Source organism: Scyliorhinus canicula, chromosome 10 (genome assembly GCF_902713615.1).
Source record: "Scyliorhinus canicula chromosome 10, sScyCan1.1, whole genome shotgun sequence".
In the NCBI taxonomy this organism is placed as follows: domain Eukaryota; kingdom Metazoa; phylum Chordata; class Chondrichthyes; order Carcharhiniformes; family Scyliorhinidae; genus Scyliorhinus; species Scyliorhinus canicula.
The window spans coordinates 108,135,722-108,151,032 of record NC_052155.1 but is presented as its reverse complement, the minus strand read 5'-3'; the positions used below and the strand labels follow the sequence as shown (position 1 = coordinate 108,151,032).

At 51.8% G+C, this 15,311-nt stretch overlaps 1 protein-coding gene and 1 long non-coding RNA gene across 2 annotated transcripts in view; one reads left to right on the top strand and one right to left on the bottom strand.

Annotated features, from left to right (window-relative positions):
• Nucleotides 1-3,473, top strand: part of cops5 (COP9 signalosome subunit 5) — a 100,478-nt gene extending 97,005 nt beyond the window's left edge. Inside the window, exon 8 of the mRNA XM_038809532.1 lies at nt 2,993-3,473. Coding sequence (XP_038665460.1) covers nt 2,993-3,083 — 91 coding nt within the window. The 3' untranslated portion in view covers nt 3,084-3,473. The remainder of the gene's footprint in view (nt 1-2,992) is intronic.
• The window catches only part of LOC119972596, a 65,517-nt gene that overhangs the window by 10,762 nt on the left and 39,444 nt on the right, over nt 1-15,311 (bottom strand). The gene's annotated exons all lie outside the window — the stretch shown is intronic.

The following is a 15,311-nucleotide window of genomic DNA, read 5'->3' as shown; positions in this document are numbered from 1 at the left end:
CCAAGTCTTCACTTTATTGCTGGAATATTGTCAGGGCCCGTAGCCTTTGTTGTGTCCAGCGTCTTCAGCTGTTTCTTGATACCACATAATCAAATTGGCGGAAGACTGACATCTGTGATGCTGGGGACATCTGGAGGAGACCAAGATCATCCACTCGGCACTTCAGGCTGAAGATTCAGCTTTAACTTTTGCACTGATGTGCTGGACTCGTCCATGATTGTGGATGGGGTATTTGTGGAGTCTCCTCCTCCAGTGAATTGTTTAATTGTCCTCCTTTACTGTCAGCTGGATATGGCAACACTGCAGAGCTTAGATCTGACTCTATGATCAGTTGGTTGTGAAATTGCTTAGCTCTATCACTTACTGCTCATGCTGTCCTATGTTGTAGCTTTATCAGGTTGAGACCTCATCTTTGGGTATGTCTGGCGCCGTTCCTGGCATGCCGTTCTGCCTATTCATTGAACCAGGGTTGAATCTATGGCATGGTAGAATGGGGGATATGCCGGGCCATGAGGTTGTAGATTGTGTTTGAGTATAATTCTGCTGCTGATGGCCCACAGCGCCCCCTGGATGCCCAGTCTGGAGTTGCTAGATCTGTTTGAAATCTATCTCATTTAGCACAGTAAGAAGTCTTACAACACCAGGTTAAAGTCCAACAGGTTTGTTTCAAACACGAGCTTTCGGAGCACGGCTCCTTCTTCAGGTGAATGGAAAGGCTTGTTCCAGAAATGTTTATATAGACACAGTCAGAGATGCCCCGGAATGCGAGCACCTGCAGGCAATCAAATCATCAAAGATGCAGAGAGAGAGGTAACTCCAGGTTAAAGAGGTATAAATTGTCCCAAGCCAGTTCAGTCGGTAGGCCTCTGCAAGTCCAGGCTTGTTGGTGGGGGCCGAATGTAATGCGACATGAATCCCAGATCCCGGTTGAGTCCGCATTCATGCGTGCGGAACTTAGCTATAAGTTTTTGCTCAGCAATTTTGCGTTGTCGCGTCTCCTGAAGGCCTCCTTGTAGAATGCTGACCCGGAGATCAGAGGCTGAATGTCCTTGACTGCTGAAGTGTTCCCCAACTGGAAGGGAACAGTCCTGCCTGTTGATAGTCGCACGATGCCCGTTTATTCGTTGTCGCAGTGTCTGGACTTGCAGAGGCCTACCGACTGAACTGGCTTGGGACAATTTATACCTCTTTAACCTGGAGTTACCTCTCTCTCTGCATCTTTGATGATTTGATTGCCTGCAGGTGCTCGCATTCCGGGGCATCTCTGACTGTGTCTATATAAACATTTCTGGAACAAGCCTTTCCATTCACCTGAAGAAGGAGCCGTGCTCCGAAAGCTCGTGTTTGAAACAAACCTGTTGGACTTTAACCTGGTGTTGTAAGACTTCTTACTGTGCTCACCCCAGTCCAACGCCGGCATCTCCACATCATATCTCATTTAGCACATTGTTAGTGCCACACAACACGATGGAGGATCTGCTGAATGTGAAGACGGGTCTCCGTCTCCACAAGGACTGTGCGGTGTTACTCCTACCGATATTGTGATGGACAGATGCATCTGCGGCAGGCAAGTTGGTGAGGATGAGGTCAAGTATGTTTTTTTTCTCTTGTTGGTTCCCTTATCACCTGCCACAGTCTCAGTCCAGCAGCTCTGTACTTTAGGATCGACCAGCTCAGTCTGTGGTGGTACTTATGAGCCATTCTTGGTGATGGACGTTAAAGTCCATGTGAAGGGGCTTTTCACAGTAACTTCATTGAAGCCTACTTGTGACAATAAGTGATATTATTATTATTATGTCCTCCACCCAGAATACATTCTGCATCCTTGCCAGCCTCTGTGCTTCCTACAGGTGGTGTCCAATATGGAAGAGTACTGAATAATCAGTTGTGGGGGGGAGATGAATGGCAATTAGCAGGAGGTTTCCTTGTACATGATTGACCTTGTGCTATGAGACTTCATGGGATCCAGAATTGATGTTGAGAACACCCAGGGCAACTCCCTCCCAACTCTATATACATGTACCGCACAGCTGGTGGGACAGGGCTCACCCGGGGATGGTGATGTCTGGAACATTATCTGCAAGGTATAATTCCTTGAGCATGACAGTGTCAGGCTGTTGCCTGACTAGTCTGTGCGACAGCTCTCCCAATTTTGGCACAAGTCCCCAGATATTAGTAAGGAAGACTTTGCAAGGTCATCAGGGCTGAGTTTATCGTTATCATTTCTAGTGCCTAGGTCGATGCCGAGTGGTCTGTCCAGTTTTGTTCCTTTGAGACTTTGTTGCGGTTTGATACAACTGAGTGGCCTGCTAGGTCATTTCAGAGGGCATTTAAAAGTCAACCATATTGCTGTGTGTCTGGAGTCACGTGTAGGCCCGACCAGATAAGGACGCAGAAAGTTTCCCTGAATGACATTTGTGAACCAGATGGGTTTTTGGGACCATTAATAGCGCTTTCATGCTCACCATTTTTTATTGAATTCGAACCCAGGTCCACAGGATAACCTATGGGTTAGTAGTCTAGCGAAATACCACTATGCCTACACTTCCCCACTAAATCAGTCCATGTCCAAATGCAACAAGACCTGGACAATACCCAGGTTAGGACTGTGTGTATATGTTAAAAACTGAATTAGTTCAAAAGTTAAAGTTACAGCATCTCACAACTGCATGTCTCTTTTTAGAATGAATATTTACTGCCTATTGGACAAAGTGAAACAATATAAATTTGTGCATTATTCTGCAGATTTTTTTTTTAGGACTTTCTTAAAGCTGTTGAAGACGGAGAAGAATGTAGAAAGCATTTTTCTATGTGTTGTGCTTATTGAAAAAAAGTTCTGTCTGGTTCAATAGAATGGGTTTACTTTGTCTATTTGCCCATCCAGACATTTCTGGTCCAGACTTGGTGCCTACCCCGGAGATCATTCATTTGTGAAAACAAACTTTTATTTTAGCAGTTCCAATTTAGTCATTTTTATTTGTATTTTTTCCAGCTGCAAGACTACCATAGAAGCAATACATGGCTTGATGTCCCAAGTTATTAAGGATAAACTCTTCAATCAGATCAATATACCTTCTGCTTAAAGTACTCAGTCTCAACAAAGAAAACTCCTTGTCAAATGTGCTGGTGATGCATGAAGAACCACCTTACAATTTCAAGCTTTTTTTTTAACACACAGGCAGCATCTGTAGTTATTTCCCCAGGACGGTGGTGATACGTATTCCTATTAGAATTACTGGCTGTTTTCTTAGTTTTTATTATCTTGACCATTTTTATTTTTAGGCAATGTTGTAAAGTTTCACAAAATGCCAGTTTGTTGGACCACCTTACTTCATTATGGACAAACGCATTTCTGTATTAGAACACCAGGAGTCCAAATAGGAAATATTCCATTTATGGAACTTCTAAAAATTGAAACGTGTAAACTGTGTGTGCTCTTCAGTGTGTTATTAAAACAAGTTAATACGCCAGAAGTTGTACTTTGTTTTACAATGGAGTTGCACTGAAGGTGCATAATGATGATATCGTCCAAATATATGTATGTTTTTTTTAATGTACTGTTTCACAATTAACCTACTGAAATATTCACATTGGTTCTAAACTGAGGCATATTAACAATAAATATTTTACTTTTCATTGTTCCGTCATAAATCCCCATTTTGTTCTTCCATGAAATGTGGGTGTCACTGGCTAGGTCTACATGATTCCCCATCCTTAATTGCCCATGAGAAGCTGGTAGTGAGCTGCTTTCTTGAACCGCTGTCCATGTGTTGTAGGTATCCCACAGTGCTGTTAGGGAGAGAGTTCCAGGATTTTGACCCGGTGACAGTGAACGAATGGTGATAAATCTGGAAGGTGCGTGGTTTGGAGGGGAACTTGCAGGTGGTGGGGTTCTAATGCATATGCTGCTCTTCTCCTTCCAGGTGCGAGAGGTCATGGGTTTGGAAAGTGCTGTTGAAGGATGCTTGGTAGGTTGCTGCAGTTTATCTTGTAGATCAGGGGTTTTCAAAGTGCGGGTCACCACCCCCGGGTGAGTCGTGGGCGGGTGTCAGAAGATTCACGGAGGCAGGATTGAACTGCTTCTGCTGCACCTACCAGGCGCTATCATAGAGTTTCCCATTGGCAGCCTGCAGGGAAAATCCTAACTAAAATGTCAATTCAGTCCTCTCTTTAAACAATTACAAATAGGACAGATTTGAGTTAGAATTCTGGCTTATTGCACCAGATTCATATTTATCAATATTTTTCCTTTAATTATTTTGAAGAAGTAATTTCAGTGCACTGTAACTGGTTGGGGGAAAATAAGAGCTGATGGACGTACATATATCAGGAAGATCACGATAGAGTAAATTAAAATAGGAGAAGTGACTGTATGTGCACTACCATAGGTGAGAACAGAACTGCGCTTCATATCTTAAAATCCTTCCCTAATTTGTCCTCAGCATTTCTGCCCAGAAGTGTGATAAAGTCGGCCCTAATGAGTGATGGGTGTTTAAGATGACACTTGATTAACCGACTCAATTGTTAAAGCGCAGGAGGCAACTTCTAATAATAATAATCTTTATTGTCACAAGTAGGCTTACATTAACACTGCAATGAAGTTACTGTGAAAATCCCCTAGTCGCCACACTCTGGCGCCTGTTTGGGTACACAGAGGGAGAATTCAGAATGTCCAGTTCATCTGACAAGCATGTCTTCCAGGACTTGTGGGAGGAAACTGGGGCACCCGGAGGAAACCCAAGCTGGAAATCGAACCTGGGACCCTGGAGCTGTGAAGCCACTGTGCTACCGTGTTGCCCCGTGCTACCATTCTCTATTGAAGGGCAGGATTGACAAGATCATAAATATCATAGTTAATCGATTTATCTGTCTATTAATTAAGGGAGGGAGTTACCTACTCTTATTAAATGATTGAGGTGAAATTGCACATTGACTCAGAGGCAAATTTATATGGCTCTATCTGAAATTCAGTTCTAATTGCTGAATAGAATTGGGCATTGGGACTGTTTAGAATGATCTGCACTTCATGACTCTGCAGATATTTATTTTTAACCCCTCCACACCACTCACAACAAAAGCTCAGTCCCTTCTCTCTATTTTAATGCCTGCCCACGTGCTGATTTCACATGTTGTAATGACCTCCAATTAGCATTATTGGTTCACGAAACTGGACATGAGCCACGCCTACCTGCAGTTAAAACTGGACAAGGACTCCCAGAGGTTCGCTACGATCAACACCCTGAAGGGCCTTTTTCGTTATACTAGGCTACCTTTCGGAGTGTCATCAGACTGCGCTATATTCCAGCATACGATGGAAAATATTCTGCAGGGACTACCGCAGGTGCCGATTTATTTGGACGATGTCTTAATCACGGGTAGGACGAACAGGGAACACTTAAGGAACAGCAGGCGTACGGCTTAAAAGAGAAAAATGTGTTTTTCTGGCCCCACAAGTGACGTACCTGGGATATAAAGTAGACGAGTCGGGCTTACGCCTATTGGAAGACAGAGTAAGGGCAATAAAAGAAGCCCCAGCTCCAACCATGGGCCAGGAGCTACGATCATTTCTAGGGTTGGTAACCTATTATGGCAAATTTATTGAAAATAGGGCGTCCATCCTAGAACCCCTCCACCAGCTACTAAAAAAGAGGCAAGAATGGAAATGGTCCGCCCACCAAAACCGAGCATTTAGGGACATTAAGGAACAGCTGTCATCCAAAAATGTCCTAGAGCATTATGACCCAAGAAAGGAGTTGGTGGTCACTTGTGACGCATCCCCTTACGGGGTAGGAGCCGTCTTAGCCCAAAGAGGAAGGAATGGGGAACAACGGCCAATAGACTATGCTTCGAGGACCTTGGCGATGGCTGAGAGGAAGTACGGCCAAATCGAGAAGGAAGGACTGCTGGTGATATTTGCAGTAAAAAAAAATTTCACCAGTATCTGTACGGGCGGAAATTCACCATAGTGACGGACCATAAGCCGTTATTTTTTTTTAATAAATTTAGATTACCCAATTATTTTTTCCAATTAAGGGGCAATTTAGCGTGGCCAATCCACCTACTCTGCACATTTTTGGGTTGTGGGGGCGAAACCCACGCAGACACGGGGAGAATGTGCAAACTCCACACGGACAGTGACCCAGAGCCAGGATCGCCATAAGCCGTTATTAGCGTTATTAAAAGAAGACAAGTCAATACCCCCGATCGCATCAGCTAGAATCCAACGCTGGGCGTTGCTACTGGCGGCGTATAGATACGTTCTGGAGCACAGACCGGGAACGCGAGTAGCAAATGCGGGTGCTTTGAGCAGACTTCCCCTCCCGGACACCCCGCCTCCCGGACACCCCGCCGCTAATACCGAAAGTAGAGGAGACAGTAATGACTCTAAATGACACCTTCCCAGTGGACGCACAACATATTCGGTTGTGGACGCAAAAAGACCCAGTTTTAGCCAAGATGAGGCATTTACTGCTAACAGGGGAACTGGAAAGACCAGTGGAGCCCCAGATGCACCCATACTGGAGCAGAAGGGACCAAATAACCGTTGAAGACGGTATCCTATTATGGGGAGCCCGGGTAATAGTCCCAGCTCAGGGCCGTTGGGCAATCTTTTTTTTTTTATAAATGTTTTTTATTCAGTTTTCATGTTTTATATTGAACAAATTACAAATTGTTAGAGAGTGAAAAAAAAACACGCAAAAATTAACATATATATTTACAGGTGAGCATCTTCGTAGTAATAACTGTGGCCTCCCCCTCTTTGCCGGCATACATATTTTACATTCCCCAACATGTTTATTGGCATTTATTTAGTTTGGTTTTGGGCCTTAGCTAGCCATCAAACCCCCGTAACGAGCCCGTAGCCCCCCCCCCCCCTCCCCGCCGGCTACCTTCCCCCGACTATTCTTACTCTTGTACGTTGGCCACAAACAGGTCCCGGAACAATTGCATGAATGGCTCCCACGTTCTGTGGAAGCCGTCGTCCGACCCTCGGATGGCGAATTTGATTTTCTCCATTTGGAGAGAATCCGAGAGGTCGGACAGCCAGTCTGCAGCTCTGGGCGGTGCTGCTGACCGCCAGCCAAACAGGATTCTACGGCGGGCGATCAGGGAGGCAAAGGCAAGGGCGTCCGCCCTCCTCCCCAGGAATAGATCTGGCTGGTCTGAAACCCCGAAGACCGCCACTATCGGGCATGGCTCCACCCTCACCCCCACCACTTTGGACATAGCCTCGAAGAAGGCTGTCCAGTACTCCACAAGTCTGGGGCAAGACCAGAACATGTGGGCGTGGTTGGCCGGGCCTCTTTGGCACCGCTCACATCTGTCCTCCACCTCCGGGAAGAACCTACTCATACGGTTTCTCGTTAAGTGGGCTCTATGTACCACTTTTAGTTGCGTCAGGCTGAGCCTTGCGCACGTGGAGGTGGAGTTGACCCTATGCAGTGCTTCGCTCCAGAGTCCCCACCCTATCTCCAGCCCCAGGTCGTCCCCCCATTTCCTTCTTGTTGCGTCCAGTACGGTGTCGTCCCTATCTACCAGTCGGCCATACATGTCACTACAGTTCCCTTTCTCTAGGATACTTGCATCCAGTAGGTCTTCCAGTAGTGTCTGTCGTGGCGGTTGTGGGTACGTCCTTGTCTCCTTTCGTAGGAAGTTTTTGAGCTGCAGGTACCGTAGCTCGTTCCCCCCAGCTAGCTGAAATTTCTCTGTCAGTTCGTCCAGTGTTGCGATCCTGTCGTCCGTGTATAGGTCCCTGACTGTCAGTGTCCCCCCGTCCTGTCTCCACCTTTTGAAGGTGGCGTCAGTCAGTGCTGGTTTGAACCTATGGTTGTTGCAGATGGGAGCCTTGTCCGACATTTTGTTCAGGCCAAATTGCTGCCGCAGTTGGTTCCAGGATTGGAGGGTGGCTATCACCACTGGGCTGCTGGAGTGTTTTTTGGGTGGGGATGGGAGTGCTGCCGTGGCGAGGGCCCGGAGGGAGGTCCCCATGCAGGAGGCCTCCTCCGCACGCACCCACTCGGCTTCTGGCTCCTGGATCCATCCCCTTACTCGCTCGGCTGTTGCCGCCCAGTGGTAGAATTGTAGATTCGGGAGGGCTAGCCTCCCCCTGGATTTTGTTTTCTGTAGGACCTTCTTTGGGATCCTAGCATTTTTACCCCCCCATACGAATGCCATGATAAGTTTGTCCAGCGCTATGAAGAAGGCCTTGGGGATGTAGATCGGAATGGATCTAAACAGGAAGAGGAACCTGGGCAATACGTTCATTTTGATCGTCTGGACTCTTCCTGCGAGGGAGAGTGGGAGTGTGTTCCATCTTTGCAGGTCCTTTTTTACTTCCTCCGCCAGGCTGGTGAGGTTCCATTTGTGGATCCCTTTCCAGTCATGGGCTATTTGGATCCCCAGGTAGCGGAATTTATGTCGGGCTTGTTTGAACGGCAGCCCCTTTAGTGCTGCCCCCCCCCCCCCCCCCCTTGCTGGTGTACTGGGAAGATCTCGCTTTTGCTCATGTTGAGTTTTTAGCCCGAGAAGGCTCCAAACTCTTTCAGGAGCGCGATGATTCCGTCCATGCTGCTTTGTGGGTCCGAGATGTAGAGGAGCAGATCGTCTGCATGGAGTGAGACTCTGTGCTCTCTGCCTCCCCTTCGGATCCCCCTCCAATTTTTTGCTGCCCTGAGCGCAATTGCTAGCGGTTCGATTGCTAGTGCGAACAGCAGTGGGGACAGTGGGCATCCTTGTCTGGTGCCCCTGTGCAGCTGGAAGTATTGGGAGTTGGTATTGTTGGTCCGTACACTCGCCATGGGGGCGTTGTATAGGAGTTTTACCCACGCGGTGAACCCTGTTCCAAGCCCGAACCGCTCCAGTACCTCTATGAGGTATTTCCATTCGACTCTGTCGAAGGCCTTTTCTGCGTCCAGGGAGACGATCACCTCTTGTGTTCTCTCCCCGGAGGGGGTCATTATCACGTTCAGCAGGCGCCTGATGTTCGAGGTGAGCTGTCTACCTTTGACGAAGCCCGTCTGGTCCTCTGTGACCACCTCAGGTACAGTCTTCTAGCCTTTTGGCTAGGATTTTGGCCAGTATTTTGGCGTCTGCGTTCAGCAGAGATATGGGTCTGTATGACCCACATTCCGTTGGGTCTTTGTCTTTCTTAGGTATCAGCGAGATTGAGGCCTGTGCTAACGTGGGTGGCAGTGCGCCCCTAGCTAGCGAGTCTGTGAACATCTCCCGCAGGTGCGGGGCCAGCGCTGTCGCAAATTTTTTGTAGAAGTCCGCCGGGAATCCGTCCGGTCCCGGCGCCTTCCCCGTCTGCATGGAGCTGATACTGTCCATGATCTCTCCCAGTGCTAGTGGTGCTTCCAGGTCCCGTTTCCTTCCCTCTCCCACGACTGGTATGACCAGTCCATCAAGGAACCGGTTCATCCCAGCCTTCCCCGTTGGGGGCTCTGAGGTGTACAGCTCTTGGTAGAAGGCCTTGAAGATTTTGTTAATCCTCTCTGGTTCTGTTTCCAACATGCCTCTGGTACCCCTGATTTGCCCAATTTCTCTGGTGGCTGCCTGCTTTCTCAGCTGGTGTGCCAACAGGCGGCTGGCTTTGTCTCCGTGTTCGTACAGGGTCCCGCGTGCCTGGCGGAGTTGGTGCACTGCTTTCCTGGTGGAGAGCAGGTCAAAGTTCCTTTGTAGTTCTTTTCTCTCCGCCAGGAGCTCTACGGTCGGGGCCTCGGAGTATTTACGGTCTACCTCCAGTATGGAGTCGACCAGCTTCTGCCCAGCCACCCTTTCCTCCCTATCTCTTTGCGCTTTGAAGGCAATGATTTCCCCTCTTATTACGGCCTTAAGCGCTTCCCAGAACGTGGAGGATGATACCTCCCCGTTTTGGTTGTTCTCTGTATACTCCGCTATGGCCCGCGCTATCCTTTCGCTGAAGGCCTTGTCAGCTAGGAAGGCACCGTCCAACCTCCATGTGGGGCGCTGGGCCCTTCCCGTCTCCAGCCGCACGTCCATGTAGTGGGGCGTGGTCTGATATCACAATTGCGGAGTATTCCACCTTGTCTATCCCTGGAAGCACCGTTTTCCCCACCACAAAGAAGTCAATTCTGGAGAACACGTTGTGTACTGGGGAGAAGAAGGAGAATTCTTTCTCCCCCGGGTGGGCGAACCTCCAGGGGTCCACAGCTCCCATCTGCTCCATAAAGTGACCGAGTTCCCTTGCCATGTTTGAGGTTTTCCCCGTTTTGGGGTTTGATCTGTCCGTCTTTGGGTCCTGTACACAGTTGAAGTCCCCCCCCATTATTAGTCGATGCGTCGCTATGTCCGGGATTTCTGCCATGGTCTTTTGGATGAAGCTCGTGTCGTCCCAGTTGGGCGCGTACACGTTGACTAGGACTACCGGCGCCCCATCCAGGGCCCCGCTGACCATGACATATCGCCCCCCTGGGTCTGTAACCGTCTTTGTCGCCCTAAACATTGTCCTCTTGCCGATCAGTATCGCCACCCCCCTGGCCCTTGTCCCATAGCAGGAATGGTAGGTTTGTCCCACCCAGCCCTTTCTTACCCGCAGTTGGTCCTGCTCCCTCAGATGCGTCTCTTGGAGGAAGACTATGTCGGCCCTCATATTTCTGAGGTGGGTGAGGACTCTGGATCTCTTCACTGGGCCGTTAAGTCCCCTTACGTTCCAGGTGATTATCCTGGTGGGGGGCTTCTGCCCCCTCGTTCCTGTGGGATTAACCATGTTTGTCTGGTGGACGAGCCCCTGCCCTCCGGGGTTTCCCTTTGTTAGGGGGCCGTCCAGGATGGCCGCTACCACTGCTCTCCCCATGCGTTCGGGTCTCTGCGCTCCGGGGTTTCCCCTTGTCTTGGGGGCACCCGCCATGGCCGTCCACTGTGTGTCCGCCACGCGGGTAGTCCCCTGCACTCTGGGGGGCCCCTTTGCCCACAGACCGTACTGGGTGGGTGCTTGCAGCGGTTCCTTGTTCCGAGCCCTCGGTTGTGGTACTTTGTAGCCCTGTTCCTTTTCTGGCCTCGTTTGTCCCTTTGACCCTACCTTTCCCCTCCCTGTGTGCCCCCCCCCTGGTCTCTCCCTCTACCCTCCTCCCCTGTATACCCCTCCTTTGCTCCTCTATACCCTATTCCTGTCCCCGTTTGCTCTCCCGACTTTGGTGGGTGATCTCCCCCCTCCCCTGCCTGGCGCCTTCCCCCCTGTTGGGGGTGCGCAGCGGCCCTGCTTTGTTGTGTGCCCCCGGCGCTAGGTTTCCTGCTATTACGGTGGCTCCCCTCTCGGAGGTTGTTGTCTCGCTTCTCCTCTACCTGGCCTCTACGGTTTTCTGCCTGCTCTTCCCCCATCCTACCCATTGGCGTGTCGTTGCTCCTTGCCAGGGGCCTCTTGTCCCTACCCCCCCTGCTGTTCTTCCAGCCCGTGCTCCTCGACGAATCTATTTGCCTCAGCAGGGGCTGTAAAGAAATATTCCTTGTTTTGGTATGTGACCCAGAGCTTCGCTGGGTACAGCATACCAAAACGCACTTTGTTCCTGTAGAGAGCCGCTTTCGCTCTGTTAAACTCAGCCCGTTTCTTAGATATATCCACTCCAAGGTCTTCATATATTCGGATGGTGTGCCCGTCCCATTTGCTGGCTCTATTTTCCTTGGCCCAGCGCAGGATTGCCTCCCTATCCCGGTACCGGTGCAGTTTGGCTATGACTGCTCTCGGTTGATCCCCTTCCTTGGGCTTCGGGCGCAGCGACCGATGTGCTCTGTCCAGATCCGGTGGGGTGGGGAAAGCTTTCCTGCCCACTAAGTTGCCCAGCATTGCAGCCACATATTTTGTGGGGTTTCTACCCTCGGTCCCCTCTGGCAGGCCCACTATCCTAACATTTTGCCTTCTCGAGCTGTTTTCTTGGTCGTCTACCCTGCCCTTCAGGCTCCCCTGCGTTGCGCCCAGACTCGTCACTTCCCTTTCTAGGGCCGTGACCCGGTCGCTCATGTCTGTCGCTGCTTTCTCTAGCTCCTTAATGGTTGCCTCATGGGCTTCCAGTTTCCCCCCTTGAGCTTCCAGTTTCTTCCCTTGAGCTTCCACTTTCTCCTCCAATCTGGTTAGAGCCTGCTGCACCCCTGACATGGCCCTGGCCACTGCTGCCTGTGCTGCGGCCTCTGCGTCTGCTTTCAACTCTGCCTTGATTGCCTGCAGCTGCTCCCTCACCACCTCAGTAAAGGCTTCCTTCCAATTCACGCCCCCCTCTAACCCCAGGGGAGAGGGCACCTGTCTGTCCGGCTCTTTTTGATGCGGCGGTACATCCGTCCCGCTGCTTCGTGTGCTAATCCGCTCGCGTGAGTTGGCTTGCCTTTTGTCCCGCCTGCTTTTGGTGCCCCCTTTCCCTTGGCTCCCTTCTGGCGTTTTTTTCTCCCCCTTCATCTTTTCTTCTCCCCTTGTTTTTTTGTTCCCCCTTTTTCGATGCCCGATTTTTATTTTATTTATTTGTTTATTAATTATTTTCTCCCACCTCCTTTTATGCAACTCCCCTCAGGTGGGCTTGCTTTGATGGGAGTGGGTGTAGAGAAAGAGAAAATAATATATATCCCTCCCCCTTTCTCTTTAATAGTGTACTTTTTTTAAAATAAAAGTCCTCTTTTTTTTTTTCTCCCCCCTCACTTTTCCCCTACCTCTCTCACGCAGGAGAGAGAGAGAGTGAGAGGAGTCTGTCCAGTTCTTTGTTCTTGCCACGTGGTGGCTGCTGCCGTTTTTTTTTTGGGGGGGGGGGGGGGGGGGGGGGGGGGGGGGGGTGTGTATGTGGAGACTCCGCTCCGGGCCTGCTGGGGGGGGGGGGGGAGACTCCGCTCCGGGCCTGCTGGGGGGGGGGGGGGGGTAGACGCCGCTCCGGCCCTTTGGGGGGGGGGTATGGACGCCGCTCCGCTCCTTGGGGGGGGGGGGGTAGACTCCGCTCTGGCCCCTGGGGGGGGGGGGGGGGTAGACTCCGCTCTGGCCCCTGGGGGGGGGGTAGACGCCGCTCCGGCCCTTGGGGGGGGGGGGGTAGACGCCGCTCCGGCCCTTGGGGGGGGGGGGGGTGGACGCCGCTCCGGCCCTTGGGGGGGGGGGGGGTATGGACGCCGCTCCGCTCCGGCCCTTGAGGGGGGGGGGGGAGAGGGTAGACTCCGCTCCGGTCCTTGGGGGGGGGGGGTTATGGACGCCGCTCCGCTCCGCTCCTTGGGGGGGGGGGGTATGGACTCCGCTCCGCTCCTTGGGGGGGGGGGGGGTATGGACTCCGCTCCTTGGGGCGGGGGGGGTTATGGACTCCGCTCCGCTCCTTGCGGGGGGGTATGGACGCCGCTCCGCTCCGCTCCTTGGGGGGGGGGGGGGGGGGGGTCTGGACGCTGCTCCGCTCCGGCCCCTGGGGGGTGGGGGGGGGATGTAGCCGCCGCTCCGCTCTGCCGCCGCCCGGGCCTCTCCTGCCGCTGCTCCTGCTGCTGCCGCCGCCGCCGGGGCCCCTCCCGCCGCTGCTGCCGCCGCCGCCGCCGCTTGGGCCTCTCCCGCTCCCGCCGCCGCCGAGGATCCCTCGGTGACCGGTTTGTTTTGTGGGGGGGGGGGATATGTGCGTGTCCTTTCCCTTCCCTTCCCTGTTCTCCACCGCTACGGGAGCCCCTCACCTTGCGACCGCTCCGCTTGCTGACCGGAAGTCTTCCCCCCTGCGAGGCGTTTTTGTGGGACAGTCGCCGTTGGGCAATCTTAACCGAGTTACATCAAGGACACCCAGGGGTGTCTAAAATGAAGATCCAAGCTCGAAGCTACGTTTGGTGGCCAGGATTGGACACAGACATAGCGGCCTTGCCAGGAGTGCCAACAGGGGCAAAGAGTGCCACCAGCTGCGCCGTTGCACCCGTGGGAATGGCCAGGCAGACCGTGGACCCGCCTGCATATTGACCACGCCGGCCCTTTCATGGGCTCAATGTTTTTGGTGATAGTGGACGCCCACTCCAAATGGTTGGACGTCCACCGGGTAAACACGGCAAGCACAGCATCGACGATCGAAAAGCTCAGGGCCTCGTTTGCAACACATGGACTGCCAGAGGTATTGGTGTCGGACAACGGAACGGCATTCACAAGTGGGGAATTTGGAAAATTCCTAAAAGAAAACGGAGTCCGCCACATCAAGACAGCCCCTTACTATCCAGCGTCCAACGGCCTGGCAGAGTGAGCGGTCCAGACACTAAAAGCGGGACTCAAGAAGCAGCCGGCAGCGTCAATGGATACAAAGCTCTCCCGCTGGCTGTTTGATTACAGGACCACACCACATTCCACAACGGGCATACCGCCAGCTGAACTCTTAATGGGAATGCGGCTGCGAACGAGGCTGAGTCACCTTTTCCCAAATTTAACGGGGAAAGTGGAGAAACAACAGGAGGCCCAATGCAGGTGGCATGATAATAGTCGGCAGCAGAGACATTTCCAGGTGGGGGCACCGGTTTGGGTCAAGAATGATGGGAATGGACCAACGTGGATCAAAGGCACGGTAGAGTCCCAAACAGGGCTCATATCCTATGAAGTTGCGATAGGAGGTAAGGTGCTGAAGAAACACCTAGACTAAATAAGGGCAGCGGAGCCACACCTGGAGGCAGGCGAAGCAGGACCGCCTCAAGCTGGGATAGCCCAGATGGAAAAGATACCCACACCCCAGCCCCGAGCAATTTCTCCAGACCCCGTCATCCAGTCGTCAGAGTCGGAGATGGACACGTTCGACGAGGCTGCCGCGACACATCTCCCCGAGGAGAAGGAAGAACTTCCAAGGAGGTCGTCAAGAAAAAGACGGGCACCTATAAGGTACACCCCGCCCACGTCGGAGAACGACCCGGCGGACGACACAGAGGTGACGGACCCGGACATGAGCAGGAAGAAGCTCGGAGGAATGCCAGCTGGCAGGAATTCCTCGAACCTTGGGGGGGGGGGGGGGGGGGGGGGGGGGGTGGGGGGGGGGTGGGGGGGGGGAGGGGTGTAATGACCTCCAATTAGCATTATTGGTTGGCCAATTGGAGTATGAGCTCCCTCAATGATAGCTCATTGAGGGGGGCCATATAAGCACCTGTGTAGGCTTTGTGAGCAGTCTTAAGTTGACTGGAATGCTAGCAGCACTGTGGAGCTGCTCTTGTATCTAGTTGTTGGCAATAAATATTGGTGTGGTGACGGGACTCCTGCCTCCTGTGGATTATTACACATGTCTATGAATACGCTTGTATTCAATCATACAATGTATCCAGTTAACTTGAATCTCAACGGTTTCAACACATAGAATATGGAAGACACCATGTTGCTGAGAAAGGGGAGACGG